Source organism: Plodia interpunctella, chromosome 13, assembly GCF_027563975.2.
Source record: "Plodia interpunctella isolate USDA-ARS_2022_Savannah chromosome 13, ilPloInte3.2, whole genome shotgun sequence".
Lineage (NCBI taxonomy): Eukaryota > Metazoa > Arthropoda > Insecta > Lepidoptera > Pyralidae > Plodia > Plodia interpunctella.
Genome location: NC_071306.1, coordinates 4,242,635 through 4,259,745, shown reverse-complemented (window position 1 = coordinate 4,259,745; position 17,111 = coordinate 4,242,635). Strand labels below are relative to the sequence as shown.

General features: G+C 35.1%; 2 protein-coding genes across 3 annotated transcripts; both read right to left on the bottom strand.

The window, feature by feature from the left end:
• Positions 1–898: 898 nt before the first annotated feature.
• On the bottom strand, positions 899–8,202 carry LOC128674726 (gustatory and odorant receptor 21a). 2 transcript variants are annotated; one of them, XM_053753558.2, is made up of 9 exons: positions 8,067–8,202; positions 7,318–7,456; positions 6,660–6,910; positions 5,976–6,236; positions 4,985–5,112; positions 4,454–4,613; positions 3,279–3,350; positions 2,516–2,605; positions 899–1,862 (listed from the first exon to the last, which is right to left on the bottom strand). In XM_053753558.2, the coding sequence occupies exons 1-9, from the start codon at positions 8,181–8,183 to the stop codon at positions 1,779–1,781; spliced, it is 1,302 nt and encodes a 433-aa protein (XP_053609533.1). In that variant the 5' UTR covers positions 8,184–8,202; the 3' UTR covers positions 899–1,778. The 2 variants fall into 2 exon arrangements, with proteins under 2 accessions (XP_053609533.1, XP_053609534.1); XM_053753559.2 differs by lacking the exon at positions 5,976–6,236.
• Positions 8,203–8,976: 774 nt separating this feature from the next.
• Positions 8,977–14,983, bottom strand: CHMP2B (Charged multivesicular body protein 2b). Its single transcript, XM_053753335.2, has 6 exons — positions 14,729–14,983; positions 14,003–14,094; positions 13,432–13,548; positions 12,675–12,855; positions 12,142–12,248; positions 8,977–9,740 (listed from the first exon to the last, which is right to left on the bottom strand). The coding sequence occupies exons 1-6, from the start codon at positions 14,760–14,762 to the stop codon at positions 9,642–9,644; spliced, it is 630 nt and encodes a 209-aa protein (XP_053609310.1). The 5' UTR covers positions 14,763–14,983; the 3' UTR covers positions 8,977–9,641.
• Positions 14,984–17,111: the final 2,128 nt, after the last annotated feature.

The following is a 17,111-nucleotide window of genomic DNA, read 5'->3' as shown; positions in this document are numbered from 1 at the left end:
TTGTTTAACTGCAATTTTTTATCTAAGTATGAGAAGAAAATTTAATCCATAAATTTTTGACAGTACTAAATACTTACTTTTGACAGTACTAAGTACTAAATACTTAATTAAATGTAAGCGACGTAAAATTTGATTATATGCGCTAGAGTGTAAAGTTTTAATAAAATCTTCGTCCAACCACTAAGGCCAAGCCCTGAACGGTACAATTTAAAATATAGCTTTTATTGTATTTACTTTGATTAGGTTAAAATAAATATTTAAGTAATTAAATAAAACAAAAAAAGTTGATTACTAATTCTAAAATATTATGTGGTCTACAAGACCAAAAGAGTGAAATGAAAACAATGAAACATACATTACGTTTCAAGAAGATTCGATGTGTCTATAAATCATGGATAACGAAGTATGTGAGAAAGGAATGTAAACGTCAATCTCCGCATACAAAGCGTTTATATAAAATTCTATGCTATCCAGGGCGAAGTGAAGTGATGCGTACGTCTATTTCGCCAGATCCCATGAGCTTCAAAAAGAAAATTTGGGTGACCTACATTCGCATTCTCTTTGTTTTCATGGCGAATATATATATATATATATATATATATATATATATATATATATATATATATATATATATATATATATATATATATATATATGTAGGAACAATGCAGCTGAATTTTTTTTTTAATTATATTAATTATCAGTACATCAGAATAGAAGAAGTGTGACATAAAATTTTGAGCAAATCGATTAAAATATATTTACAGTATAATTTTATTGTGTTACGATTTGAACAATTTTTTATTCAATTAGCTATAACATGTCATTCCGAAAGATGGTCTCACATTCTTACCACTGACGGGCACAGAAAACAAAATGTTAGGTACTTTAAAAAAAATTGCCACGTATTTACGTATTTCAATTTAATGCGAAGAATATTTTTGAAGAATCACTCATAATAAAAAATCACTTCACTTAACAATCACAACTCTCTCTCCGAAATGGTAATGGTACGAGTATTGAAGCTGCGCAGATTTCAAGCTATCAAACTTGCCGATTGGAGTAAGAGTTGTTGGAAATTAAAAAAGTTGATTAATGAAACTCATCGGCCGTCTGCAGTGATTGGCAGTGCGCGTGACAGGCGACGACTCAAATCCGCACTTTTAATTTATAATGTCTAAAGCTGAAGATCCACCGCGAATTGACGTACTTTAACGTAGCTCGCATAGCGGAGCAAGATTTTATACTATAGATTGGTTGGTACCTACCCATTTTCCTTTTTTCATTCGATCAAGTTACCTGAAGTACTAGTTACTTTGATGTTTGCAAAGGAGGAAGTAAATTTAGCTTAACTTGACTGACGCATGTACGCGACGCGACGCATTTGAAATAGGGAAAATTGTATCCCATCGCTTTATTCTCCACCTAGATAGTCATTTTGTATTGTGAGATGATTATCAATGGAGCAAGGATTTTGATAGAGCGACATATTGCGGGTAGCATTTTTTATAAATTAGAAATATCGCTTTTGTTTCATTTAACTTGTATTGAAAATTATACAATAATTTATTTACGCATGACAATTTTTATCAACAATATAACTAAATAAAACTTTAAATTAGTTTTGCATTACATTTTAACAATTTGTTTGTGTTTACAAAACGGACCAATGTTTAATCAAGGATATAATTAGAGAGAGTCGAAAAGTGATAATATTATTAGCTAAATACTAGGCTGTATTTAATAATTTTAATGGCTATATTTTCTTGAATTGAAGTTTACGTGGAACCTTGAGGATCCTTCGGGAGCGAGATCTTGAATTGCAGCAATACAATCAGGTAGATCGCAATCATACTTATTGCCTGTAAACAATAATACTGTTATATACAGAACGAATAAAAATTTAGTAAAGATAAAGATTTCGTAGAGGTACGAACCTCTACGAAATACGGGTCTGCTCGCTCATGACAGAGATTCATTCAAAGATGATATGAAAAAGGTTTTTTTAATTCACAATTCAACTTAATTTTGCGTTTCCTATTTATACGACAATAAGTTTATGTACCTCTACAACTTCGTAAAAGAAATAAACAAAAAATTGAATTGTTCCGAAAAACGTTATAATGGGCTTCCGTGCGAGTTTATTTTTATACTAGCGGCCAGTCCCGGCTTCGCTCGAGAAAAACCATAAAAAATAACCTATGTTACACCTGAACCTTTCATCTATATCTGTGCCAAAACTCCACAAAAATCGGTCCAGTAGTTTTTGAGTTTACAAACGAAAATTCTAAGTAGTATGGAAGTATGGATTGGATATGGATAAATGAAATATAACCACACCTGTTTAAATAATTAAACTGTTAAAATAATTTAGGCAGACACTAAGGATTTCCACTTGCCGCGATCCTGGAAAATCTCACTCTATACTACACTATACTCTATACTCCATGCTCGCCGGTTATGTTCGGAATATCTCGCTTATTTTATTAAAATTATATTTTTTTGGTGCACAAACCGAGGTAAGTAATTCTCTGTTGACGTGCGCGTATCCCTTTAGGCTGACCACTGCAGGGTTCATCTCTATCGCTTGAATGAAGTGGTCAATCTGGGAAAAGCAATCATGATTACTTTCACCTAGGTTTGATTAGCAGCATTAATGCCACTTAGTGTTAACTTTAAGTTGTTGGTTTAAAAAAATACTGTTACGACTAGACCGAGTTTTTGTACGCATCTGTTAATGAATGAAATCTATTTCATATTAAATTTAATATGTTCAAAAGATTTTTCCACACAATGAGTTCCAGACTATCAAATGATTAATAGTCTGGAACCCATCAACTATAGTTGAGTTTGCCTGCGGCTTCGTCTGCGTGATTTTACCACCGATACAATACTTTTTCCGGAATGAATTATGATATAATGTATAGCATGAAGAACAAACAAATAAACTGACTGATCCGTTCGTTGTCATTCGTATAGTATTATTCGTAGAGCCAGGCCCCTTTGCTCAATCGTGTCGTCTCCGTTATTTTGACGTCCGTCGAAGGACAACGCAAAAATTGTATGGATATTCGACGTACTTACGCCAACGCACGTCAATGTCAAAACCTATGAATAACAACGAAGCTACTTCGACGCAACGTAGCAATTCTTAGTTTGAGATAAATCATGGTCGGAAAAAGATGAAAAACGTCGGTGTTGTTTTTATAGTCAATAGTAAAAATATTTATAATTTTTAATTTTAATAAACAAATTTAGCTGTTCCCATATTCACTGACCTCTTTTTGAGTTGGTCGGTCAACAGTCAACACGTCAATAGAGAGCAAGGTATCCTGAACCCCGGCCGCCACCTGAAATATATACTCATTATTTGGTTAGATTTTGAGGTTTTAATATACTTTAGGAGAATTGAATAAATTCTGACATCTGTGTAAGAAATAGGTAGCACACTCGATAATATACAATAAATAACATAACTCTCCCATTTTATTCGGTGTGGAAAAAAAGAGTTTTATTTCGGTGTGGAAACACGGTGTGCATTCACGGCTATGGCAACCGGAAGCCCGCTTAAAAAATGAACTTTACATTTTTGACGATGCAGTTTTGGTGTTATGACCGGCCGTTCACCTGACATTAACCCTCTTTAGAGTGAATCTTATGTTTATAGAGAAGTGGATGATAATAACGAATGGAGGAAATTAGCAAACAAATAACTTGGATATTTTGTAAATAATATATATGTATAAATGTGGATAATATAGAAATAATAACAGGGTAATTCTAATCTTCCACCCCATGATTACAGATTGACAAAAATTAATTAGTACGCCGGATCAGTGACCCGAGGAATCGTAAGAAGACGCAATTGATTCTAATATTCTAATTCTGCGAAATCTTGTCGGAGAAACTGATAAGTTGCCTTGGATTAGCGTTGTCGACCGATATAATAGTTTTAGAATTTATAATACCTACTAATAAAGTATTACTATACTTTAATCCACACAATATCCTCTTTACATACATACAAGGATAAAAAAAATCATTAAATAATAACGTATATTTTGGCCACTTTGTTATAATATACTATACCATTATATAATTGACGTCTTTGAAGAAGGCTGGGGTGAAGTTTGTTACGATATCGTCGTTGTTTTTTACACGCACTTTTAAAGTCGGTAATGGTATGCCATCGATAGTTGTCAATAAATTAAATTTAAATAAACGTAACTTAGATGTTACTTAATTATTAATTATGTCATGCTATTGTGTGATAATACATATGTTGTACTTATGTATACTATGTAATTAATATGTGCAATACTTACTATACTTTAGTATTATTGTACCGTATTATTTCTGAAAGCTCAAAAAACCTCTAGCATTTCGGAACGACCAATACCGACAAGAAATGTCGTCTTTCGGCATTTCTCATTGAAACAGAATGATGAAATACCTTCAGAGTGGATTTATGCGAGCAATCAGCGAATATGAACAGCAGTGTGGAGCAGTAAGCTGCGTCCACAAACAAGCCCATCTCCTTGAAACTGAAGCCGAAGCCGTGGTCCACTATCTCAGACAGGGCTCCATAGATTGCAATAGTTATGTTTGTAAACCTACGAAAAAAAAATTTGGCACGTTGTATTGTCGTCATAGATTTCTATTTGTCATTCAACGAGCTACAAAAATCAGTCTTGCAGTAAATCGTTGAGTAATTCCCACCTTTGGAGCTGATCATGGGTATGATTGCCATACAAAAGTAATGCTTCTTTATGGAGTCTGAAGCGTCGTGTAAAATTTCAACTCTGTAAGACAGAACCTTGTCCAGAAATCAGAAAATTGTATAGGTGTGAACAATACCATTAACGGTTCTACTAACCCTAGAAAGTGTCGTAATGTCGCTAGTATTATTAAAGGTATAAAAACAAACTATTGAATGTAAACCAAAGATTTAATATATATAACAATATAAAAAACGACTACATACATGAACAGACAATAAGTGGAGTAGGTTCTAGCGTACGCGTTCCCAAGGGATTGCAACAGTTCCGAGAGGTTCAGCCAGAGGTATCGATAACGGGATATCAACTTCGCCGAACATCCCATTTGCACGTCCTGAAGAAATAAGATTTTTTACAAAAAATAAAATTAAAAATTTTTCGACATGTTTTTATTCATAAGAGAGATCTTGTTTTTAGTGGAATAGGCGCTGATGCTCTACGGTTGAAGAAGAGAGAAGCGGGAAAACACTCAGAGAGAGAGGGAGAGAGATCTTGAAGCATTAAAAAAATGCCCGTGCACTGTTTAGGTGTTTCCTTATCAAGATTCGATCCTGAGTCCACAGATCAAGCAGGTCGTGCTTAACACAATAATTAATTTTCATAGAAACTGAAGCGACGTGGATAATTTCAATTCTGTAGGACAAGCGGAAAATTTTTATTAGAAATAAACAAAGGACAAGTGATAAAATAAACTTGTAAAAATAAATCCAACTTCAGTTGAAATATGATATGGAAATAATATTTTATCTCGTAACATCTTTCTAAGCTACCGGTACCTGACTACCGTGGCTACGAAACTTGCTAGCCATACATCGACTGTTGTCATCCGTAGCTAAATGTTATGTGTATTTCACGGATGAAAACAATTGAAAACTGATTTTTGTGAATTTTATATATTTTGAACAAGTCTGATCGAATTGAATGATTTTTTTTTCAGCTTGACTTTAGTTTTGGATGTTTATATAAAACGTATATTCATAAAACATGTTTTCGTTAAAATATAGTATCCAACATTACAATTCCCGAAATTTCTATTGGACTAACTCATTGTGTTATACCTATTTTTTAGATGAGTGCAAAAGCACTTATTCCCAAACACTAGAGTACATTATTTTGAAACATCTTCTTGAGGCTCGCGACAAACATTCATACTGGAGCCCGCGCACTAAACATGTTAATAGCAAAGACAACTCTTACCCTCCGAAAGCAGTCAGACACGCCTTGCGAAGCAATTTTAATCCCTCTGCAGTTGATATACCACAGCGCGCAGTTCATATTGATCATAGTGATGATGTGGTAGTACGCGGTCGTGTGAATCAACAAAAACCCGTCAAGCAAAGCACACAAGCTGAGCAAAAAGCACACGGCTAGCAACAAGCAGCCGATGCTTATGATAACGATGCAAGTTTTTAGGTTTGGAAACTGGAGATTTTCACTGGTAACCCTGTAATACCTAACCTGTAATAATGTTTTCTTACAGTTCGCCAATTTATAAATCAACTTATTATGTAATGATCAAGAAAAAAATATTTCTGAATAACATCCAGTAGTAAAATGGTTAGCTGCGAAATGCCGTTTTCAGTTGACTTTGCTTTAAATATACGATTTTACTTGGTACAATAAATAGAATAAATTAATAGACTTACACAAGATGGAATGTATATGCTTATAAATGGAAAACGAGACATCGTAATAGAAAGTGTTAACTAGAATTGGTTTCAAACATCACGGAAGAGAGGTGAATGACATAAATTGGGAGAGGCTTATAATACCAGCAGTAGAACATAAAGGGCGAAAGGTTGATCATGACTAGACCAGAAAAGAAAACGTTTCTAAGGAAAAATAATAATACTCGTATAGGGCAATTGTCGTATCACTCACTTGAAATTTTCCCCAATTGGTCTTATAAATAGCGACCTGATGTGCCACGCCCCAGCCCACGAAGGGAATCCAGAAATGTGGCACGAGGAACACCACAAAAAGGATAGCATAAATGTAGTCGTCGAACTTGCGGATGGAGCGCAGAATCATTATCCTTTCATACCCGACAATAAGGACCACTACTGTAGCCACTATGTAGAAGCAAATGGCGTACGCTGTGGCGCTTGAGCGCCAGCTGAACGTGATTGTTCCTATGGAAATGTACAAAAAATTTTCAACCAATGAACAACATAAAGTTCAATATATTATAAATACAAAAATATATCATAATAAATAGTTATTTAGTTATCAATATGAAATACTTATGTTTCCAGCAGACGCTCTAAAGTTCACTTTTCAATTCTTTTCAATTGGATTCAAACATATTTGACCGTTGTCGTCTGAAAACATGAAACTATTCCGTAAAATGAGTGTATTAAAAAATTTCGCTTTTCCATGAGGTACATACTTACAAGTGAACTAACAAAGTATTTTTTAGGATCGTGTTGCTACGGCACTTCGTGGCACCTGGCTACGACACTCGCTGTGGCTACGAAACTTTATAAATCAAATTACGTAAAATATTTCTAGACAGTATATAATTATGAGATAAACTTACCTGGTCGGGACCTAGTAATAGGCATGACTGCAAGGGCTCGGAACAACACCAGAAGCAACTTATGGTCCCTGTAAAACTGGTCGTGGATTTCACAAGTGTCGCCATCTTGAGACGACAGCATATCGCGTTGCTCTTGTTCCTGATGAGAAGGGATTTATCTAATTTCTCCCTCTCATACAGCTAGGCGTGATCTCGATCGCACTTTTGGACTACTTATAAACTAGTATTGAAGATTCACTAGTTATTTTACAACCAGCCGCTGGCCTGATTATAATCTCTATGGAAATGCTGTTGTTGCCCTATTAGATATCAGGGCTTTTTATCTCATTTTTATGATAAAGATATTCCATTGCTCATAACGGCGGCAGATCGATTGTTCCCAAGAATATCATCATGTTTAAGTAACTTTGCTAAATTCCTTTAAATCTATTTAAAAAGCACCTCAAGTCTTTATTAACTGATAAATGTTATTATACTTTAAATGATTTCTTTAATGATAGACTCTGATAGAATTTAGGGCTAGTATAAGTACATTATAATTCTTTTTTTGTTTTGGATTTGTAGTGGATAGCATGCTCCTCTTTATTTATTTATATTTGCATACCTATATTCGGTAAAACGTGGAGGTCTAATTCATTTTGACTATTTGTACTCATGTTTTTGGCAAATAAATGTTTTCCTTCTTTCTTTCCCTTTTTATGGACGGCTGATAGAAGAAATGTAATTTACTATAAAAAAATCTAACTTACGTAATCACGCTGCGTTTTCTCATAAAAATCTTTTTTATTTTTCACATTTTTCATGTCATTTTGGAACATGCTAATGTTTATACCTTCATCGAACATGTGATCTGATATCGGCATCATTTTGAACGTCTGTCCTAGTCGGCCGTCGTCAACGAAATGAGGTGGAAAATTAATGGTAGGTAGCAAGACGGGCCATTATCGTGTAAACAACGAGTGTAAATTTAATTAAATTTTAAAGCTAATGACGAAGTCGCTTTTCGCATTTCAATGCCACGATGTAAAACCACGGCGTAGATTATTCATAATAAGTAGGCATCGATGTTATTGTTAAGGCTATTCTTCAACCAGTCAAATTAGATACTGTTTTTAGTTTTTTTTAATGTGTCAAAATTAAAAAATATATATATATTTGCTTGAGCTTGCATACTGTGATGAACTTTAATTCGAACAAAAACATAGTAAATAACCTATGCCTTTTAAGCGACTTAAATAATGACACCAGTGTAGGTGTTTATTCGAAGCATTGAATAATCAATAAAAAACATTTATCCAAAATTAATTTTATTTACATTTTGTATGAACTGTATAATAACAATTTTATCTTATCATATAATACAAAAATATCACAGCTATTTTCACATTATATGCATAGACAGATAGTATATAGCAGGAATATGTGTGTAGAGACTAGCTAGTGCAGTTTATGGCTTTATATCACGATATTTGAAAATTCATAATAATCAGTTATCAGATCAGGCATCCATAATTACTGGAACAGTTGTAAAAGATTTTTTAAACAATAATTGTATAAATTATGTAAATAATTCATTAATGTTACGTGGAAGATATTTTGAGATTATTAAAATTATACCAAGAATAGCCTCACGGCGGAATTTTGATTACACGTCAGCTAGTTACCACATAACAATTGTTTATCTAATGTGACTCAATTCTCCGCGCTCGACGGGTTAGATTTCCTCTAGCGAAACACACAGATTTCTTTAATACTATCCGTCGTTTCAGAATAGTTTTAAAACAGTTTTGATTAGTATCAACATAGTATACTGCACCAAGGAGTTCTTTGCCCAGCAGTGACACACATACTAGACGAAAAAAAAAGTATCGATAAATGGACGGTGTATACAATATTATAAAAACATTAATACCTAGATGACAATAACAGGTTCCCGTGTTACAATATTGGAAATAATAGGAGTAATAGATACGCCTAGAACAAAAGATGTTCCTTATTTATAATTATAATGTATAGTAAATAATAACTTCAATAAGCTGACGTCCAATAATGGACGCAAAAAGTAAGTTAAAAAATAACAGTAGGTACATTAGTGATTACCCGGTACTCACACTATCGTCAAAAACGTAACGTAGATCTTATGTCGGTACACACATCTCCGAATTCAAGACGGATGCAGACTCGAATCCATGAACATTGCGAAGTTTGTATCAAGCTTTTATTTACCGTAAAGTAAAACCAGCAATGTACAAAATTTCGCGATAACGTATAGCCGGCATAGGGTTCCAACACTACGTTAGTCAGAAAATAACTGTAGTAAGTGATTACGACTTGAGTCGTGCGAGCTGCGCCATCAGCTCCTTGTCCTCGTCCACGCTGGCGGCGCCCAGCTTGCCGCGCGATACGGACGGCGCCTCCGACATCTGAAACAATACGGTTGTTGACTTCACCAAATTGCACAACTAATGCCGTTTTCCACCATGTAAGAAAACATATAAAAATGCATGTTTATACACGGCAATGCATGATAGATTTCGAAGAAAGTTAACGGGAAATGCCGATATTTATTCATTAAAATGGAGTGTTGACTTTAAATCATATTTTTTAATGTGTTGTTCACATGTCAAAAATGTTAATGTTTGCTGCGTCACATTGGGTTCGAGGAGACGTCATTCCGTTAGTAAGAGTCGTATGAAATTACTAACGGAGTGACGTCACGAGCCAAATTGCATGGCGGCTTGCGTTTACGCGTGCAAATTACAATCGATAAATTTAATATGGTTTTTAAGACATTATTCGGTTTAATAAAATTGAAATAAAAATTCCAATGGTTCATTTGTTCACAATTAGGATTGATTTAAACCAGTTTTAAAAAAAGGGTATAATATATACAAGGTGTTTGGTCAATGGTATATAAAGCCGAAAATGGTAGATAGGGCATCGTATCCACATTCTCAGAAAAATATTTCCATGTGGAAAAAACGTCACAATAGGGAGTTAATTAAGATTTTAGATTACGGTAAAATTAACGCAGTGCCAACCCTGGAACAGCTGATTTCATTCATCTGTACAACTTATTGTTCATTGACCTCAGTACCAGGTGCAAATTATGATGATGAAAATTCAAAACATGGCTTTTATGCCTAAGATCTTCGAGTCTTTGAGAGGACAATATTAACTTTTTAATTATGAAATACATGCAAGATCGCTTTTACGGAACTGTCTCTATTGGAAACGTAAGTAAAAGCAATAATAAGAAATTTTATCTTATTGACAATTGAAGCAATTCAACTTTTAAAATTATTACAAAGTAAACAATTAGGTACAATTTAGGGAATATCTCTTCTGCGAATCTGATCTTTAAAATATCGTGTGCACCTGTGTGAATGTGAAAGAAATAGGATAGAAAGAGATGGATGGAATGAAATATTGCTTATTATTTTTAGTGTCGATTCCATGGTTCTGTATGATTTATTATTACCTACTCATAAACAAGTTTGATGTGAAATCTTTGTAGTTTGTTGTTTTGGTTTTTCAATTAATGAAATAAATCATTATTGATGTTAATAATTTAAAAGAAAATCTTAAGTATCGCGATGTATGGTATGAGTATTTATTTAATTTTTTTACTATTACTTGTTCACACGGTGCTGCATTATTAAGAAATCTCGAAAAGCGGTTTTAGCAATGATGGTCTAACAACATACAGTGCGAAGAGTAGAAGAAAAAGTAGGCAAGTGGACCCTCGGCTCTGACGCGGCTGGGGAAGAAACACACCAATCTATGGTTCTTTCACTTTTAGCGCGAGGAACTCCTAATAGGCGGACAGACATTTTGGAATCCTGGACTGCCGGAAGTAGTTACCTATCATCAGTCGATTGAGAAACGCTGACGTGTTATGACGTGATATTTTATTTTAAATTGTCGTCGTGTCGAAACAGACACCATGTATGTGGCAATACACCATGTATTGCTGTCCTTTTCTAGATTTAGGGATGTCACTAAAGAAAAATAAATATTGTTTTTTATTATTATATAGAAAAATATATTACAAGATACAAATTTTTTTTCATCACTATACAACTTATATGACCCTCGGGGTATGGCCTTGTCACGGCTTTACGAGTATATACCATTGACCAAACACCTTGTATATCCCTATTAAGAAAATAGTTTGTAATAATTTCTACAGCGTAATGATCATCATGCCGGACTGGTACAGTGGAGGTTCGATCCTCATCAGAAATGAAAACCGTTCAAAAACTAGAAAGTTATTTGATTTATATAAAAGATCTCGGGGAGATTTGTATGAATGGTAACATGACTATTGTTCTATCTTGTTTAAGTATTATAAATAATTATACTAGGTATTCGACAAAGATTCTTTATTTAAGGCTGATAAATTATGAGTAAATATATTTAATGGTAGCAAATATGGTGGATGACAGAATTTGTTTTGTAGAAAAAATGCATCGCGCAGGTGCGAGCTTGTCGTCACAGCGCATGTGCGTAGACAATTATTGAAATAAAAATGCGATTAGATGGTGAAAAATTTTATGAAACCCTTCTTATAATTTACTTCTGTATTTGGTCACATTCATGAGGAAGATGATAGTTTATCTATATTATGTATTAAAAAAATAAATTAAAATACTATGGCATCGGTGCTTAGCAACCAATAATAAAACGATTTTTTAAGAATTCTCAAAAGATCGTACGACACTTAATAATCTAGTGTCCCGAAATACGATAGCAAACCGCATGCCAACTCTTGAAATATAAGTAAAATAATACAAATTGAAATGGTAACGTTACGACACTCACCTTGCCACTGATCTCGATACCGATCTCGTCCAGCACCTGGTTCACCACGCCCTCGGTCTCCTCCTCGTCGCCAGACTCACCCATGATGTCGTCCAGTGTTTCAGAAACTATAAAACAAACAAAAATATTATTTACTAGTTGTTCGCGCAGCTGTTCCGCCCACGGTAGCCTATGTTCGACCGCGGGTCATTACCGTACCAAATTTTATCAAAATCAGCCAGCTGTTTTGCGTTTATAATATTAGTATGCATATATGGAATGGATTAGCTGTGTCTTGGGCTTCGCTGCCATAGGACCATAGGAATCGCCACGGGGATGGTTATTTCAAAATCCATCCAGTAGAATTTGTGACATCGAATTTTCACATTTATAAAATAAGCAGGATTTATTGTGTAGATACATTTTTATGTAGTAATGCTGTTTGTTGTTCAGTCTTTTTTTCATCCCTTACTCGCTTGAAGGACTTTGTGTAGGCGTCAGCTGTGAATCACACACCACAAAACTTCATCATAACCTGTCCAGGCAATACTCACTCATTTCATCAGTCATATCCATCTTGGCGTTTGCCTGTCTAAACGCCTCCATGTCCTTAGCAATTTGGTGCGGGTTCATGACCTTGTTCATGTTGCCCATTGTTTTGGCTGTGGTGCCCATGGCGTTCGCTATGGCTATGTTGGCGCCCATCGATTTGTTCTGTATCTGTACACTGGATATCTGAAAAAAATGTGATTGAATTTGAGAGATGTCTACACTGTCCGTATATAGTTACAAAAAAAGGAAAAAACAGAAAAAGTGAGAACAGAAAAGAAGTGAAAGAAAATTAAGATTTTTCTGATTTAATAGACTATTCTAATGTAAAAACTTGTAATGTAGTAGCAGGTCTTTCCCATCTCGAGTATCATTAGATTACTCACTGGGAAGTCCTAGCCTTATATTGTAAGCAAGATTACTGGAATAAATGACTACCTTATTTTATTTATTTTTATTTTCCCTTTGTGTGTATTAATTTTACTGTCCAGTTCAAATATAAAATCATTTTACTCTATCATTTGAGTATGCTATCAGTTGATTCTTCAGCTAAAATGCCCTAAAGTATTATTTGAAAATTTTGCTGTGATTTTACAAATATCCACTTGTTTTGTCAACCATATTTAGTAGTACATAAAAATAAATAAAATAAAATGTATTTATTTCAGGCATAGCCCATAGTGTCAGTAATACAAAAACTTAAATTCTATGTTAGTATATAAATCTCTTACATTTACTCTAATATAATTACATGAATCTCACCTTGCTATTTGCAGCATATATTCTATTCTTCTGTTTACGTAACTGGACTAACTGTTTTGCCAAAATTTTGCATCCCTCGTTGTTTCCTTCTTTTGCCATTTTCTTAATTTCCATTTCCTGTAATTTTTATTTTATACTGATAAGAAAATTGTTGTTTTTAAACCCCGACGAAAAAAGAGAGATGTTATAAGTTTGGCTGCTAAATGTGTCTCTCTGTGTACATGATACCATACCTCATCAATGGGTAAATTGATTTGGATGCAGTTTTTTTAATTGATAGCAAATTTTTATGTGGTGGCTCTTAGATATGTTTGATCAAAATCTGTTCAGCTGTTCAAAAGTTGTAGTGAAATGAATATTGATAGTTAGGGGTTTTGTATTTTGTCAAACAAATAAACTTGTTAAACAATAAAATACCTATCTAAAATATTTCTTTAATGGTGATTTAGAAATAAATATTGAGGGATAATTTAGACATGTTCAAGGCTTTGTAAGTCCCTCCACAAATTAATGATATATGTAAATACAATAAATTTTGGTGTAAAATTTACTGACAAAGCATTATACATACTAGTTTCTTTTCCTCCCTCTCTAAGGCAGCCTTATCCCTATCCAAATCTCTACCAGCTTTACGTAATTCCCTGTCATTTTGTCGCTGTTGTTCTGAAAATAAATATACATAATTTAATTCATACATTAGGAACTTTCTTAAGTGTCCCACTGTTGGGCCAAAACCTTCCATTACTTCTGATTATTATTATAATATCTGAGGGTGCTTATTGTAATAATATTTATAATGGCACCAAAATATATTAATGATTTTTGGCACTACAATAATATAATTGAAAGCTCTGAAATTAAAAGAACATTGATAATTTTGTATAATGATTATCCTATAAACAGTAATTATGTGTAAACAATTAATCACCATTAGATTCGGTATTTAGTGGTCTGTGGTCCTGCCCTATAATAGGACTATTTCACAATGTCGTACAAGGCGATCAAGGGACACATAGCCTTGACAGCTGATAGGAAATAATAGCATTCCCAAAGAGTGTTGACGTCAGGAGGGTGGTAAAATCCCGGCCAAATCTCCGGATTTTTTGCTTTAGGTAACTAGTAAGTACATAGTAATATACCCTATCACTATAAATTTTTCTGTATTTTGAGCCAGCCTTGAAAGCAATTTTGATCCCAAAAACAATAAATATTTACGCATCACTCTGATTTCTCTCACACTTATAATTTTCGTCCAGAGACTATATTTAAATAGTATTCAGAAAATTGTTAATATTACCTTTCACAGTAGGTTCTTTCCTGAAGAAATTCATGACGCAAGAACTTGATAAATTATTACCAAAATAATAAGTTGTACCGTATCTAAGGAATTATTATTTTTTATCTAATTTCTTTTAGATGTCCAATTTGTAATCTAGTGTTTTAGATAGGTACCTCGGTCGGTACGGTACCTAAATTAAATTACTAAAATGAAATGAATGATTCATTCTTGTTGATCAATCAAATCATACCCAATAACTATTGTCTGACACTATGCCTGACACATTACTATGACAGATGACAATGACAGCATACCTACAGTGAGCGGTAGTCAAATGTCAAATCCTGAGGTCATTTCATTTTCATTTATTTTTAAGTTTCATGGCTCCATCGTTCGCCAAAACGATGATTTGGCCAACGTCAAGGTTGAGATTGACACGGTATATAATATGTTATAATATCAATATTGAAACACGGTTCAGTGTGTAACCTAAAATATAAGAGTACATAAATATATTATACATACATACGGATACAGGGAGAGTAAATAAAAATTATAAGTAGATATTATTATTTTGCCAATGGGGAGAAAACTAATGTTAATAGAAATTGCATATATTTACAGGTCGTGGGACATAAGAGGGAACCAAGTCGTATAGAATAGAGAAAAATCCATGTCAAATCAAATCTTTGCCGTCATTTTCTAACACTGACATTGACACATACGTATCATTTTGGTTAAGCCAAGTCAAGCCCATTCTACTCGTAAAGCTTTAGGTAAAACTGGATTGGAGTGTAGACAAAGAAATCTATATTCCCCGTCATATCTTCCATGCGTATTAGAAATACATGAGAAAACAAGTCAGAGCGCTGACTCTTTTATCACTCATCACGTGCCCGGCCCTATCTGTCACTGACTTTGTATGAGACATGGGTATAAGATTAGTCCAAGATAGATAGCCCCTGAAGCTTTATTAATACCTACTGGAACCAAGCCAATACTGCCAAGAACTTTTTGATGTAAGGTACGATCATTATAAGTTCTTTGGGTTCAGTCAACAGCACATCAAGTTACCCTTTTTTTTTTTGTTTACCCAGGGGAATGCTTGTTACGCACTGAGTGTGGGACTCCTGGGCCGCTAGTCGGCCCAGCCTACCCACTAAACCCCTGGGGCGTTTCCACGCTGCCGTTATGGGGGACGTCACGGGGTCGCTAGGCATTTCACCGCGACCTGGGCGAGCGTCAAGTACAAGTGCTAACCACCCGCCCCCTACGCTACGCGAGCGTGGCGCGGACCATCAAGCCCGCTCCGCGCACCAGTCAGAAAGCTGACGGGGGGAACGGGCATCATCGACCGGGTGCCTTGGGTGGCACAGGGCACCCAAGTCTGCCCCAAGAGGTGATAGGCAGGTGACACCCACACATTGCACCCGATACACAGACAGCCACCCTTCGGCCGCAGAGGACAGGGGATCGTCGAGAGACATACCGACGCTCCCCTTCCCCTGCGGCCCCACCGCACCGTGTTCAGCGCCACGGCCGCGCTGTGGTCGCGGAGGACAAATCCTCGCAACCCCACCTCTGGTCCCCTCTGGTTTCCACATCCAAAGGCTGGTGGCGGGTCACCAGCCAATGGCAGTAATACCGAGGGGACCATCCACCAGGCTCAGAACACCCACCAAAGTCTCTGGGCCTTGGGTTCCTCTTGGTTCACCGGGGTGGCTGGTTGTGTCAGACCAGCCCCCCCGGTTACTAAGCCCCACCATCGCGACAAGATGGGAACCCGTCGGGGGGACATCAAGTTACCCTGTATCAACCTCGATGGAGCGGTAATAGCGGCTAGTTTGCAATTGATTTGGGTAGGTTGATGTTCTGTTAACTGTACAATCATGGAATTAGTAGGGTACAACAATCCGAGGTAAAACATAAACATAAGGATCATACTACACTATAATATAATGAATACACAAAATGTTGTAATATCTGTGAATGAATACCTTTTAGCGCGCAAGAAGGAGGATAGTAAACACATTTTATATCTGTAAAAGTATAGCACTACAATACACATAAAAAGTTCTTGTGAGTACTAGTAGCTCTAACGGGGAACTTCAACCCTACTAATTCCATGCTTCAACCTCATTTGGTTACATTTTCATGTTCTTGGTCTTTGTCACAGATGGAATATCGTACAGTACCTACTAAGTACAACTCTCTTGCACATTCGTATATTCAATATGGTCTCAGTAGTTATGGACGTACATTTAAAACTTATCTCGATAAAATTTATAAATTGCAATTGAAGATTCTAAAACATGTGGTAAATAAAAAAACAAGACGTCAGTTCACTCAAAATGAAATTGGCTTATTCAAACATTGCAAAATACTGCCAGTGCATTCTCAA

Coding starts and splice junctions, on each gene's coding strand:
- CHMP2B (XM_053753335.2), bottom strand. CDS start 14,762: ATGAATTTCTTCAGGAAAGAACCTACTGTGAAAG. Junction 12,856..13,431: donor TATATGCTGCAAATAGCAAG/GTGAGATTCATG, acceptor CATTTTTTTCAG/ATATCCAGTGTACAGATACA. Junction 9,741..12,141: donor GTATCGAGATCAGTGGCAAG/GTGAGTGTCGTA, acceptor GTATTGTTTCAG/ATGTCGGAGGCGCCGTCCGT.
- LOC128674726 (XM_053753558.2), bottom strand. CDS start 8,183: ATGATGCCGATATCAGATCACATGTTCGATGAAGGTATAAACATTAGC. Junction 4,614..4,984: donor TCCACTTATTGTCTGTTCAT/GTATGTAGTCGT, acceptor TTTTTTTCGTAG/GTTTACAAACATAACTATTG. Junction 1,863..2,515: donor ACAGAGAATTACTTACCTCG/GTTTGTGCACCA, acceptor TATTGTTTACAG/GCAATAAGTATGATTGCGAT.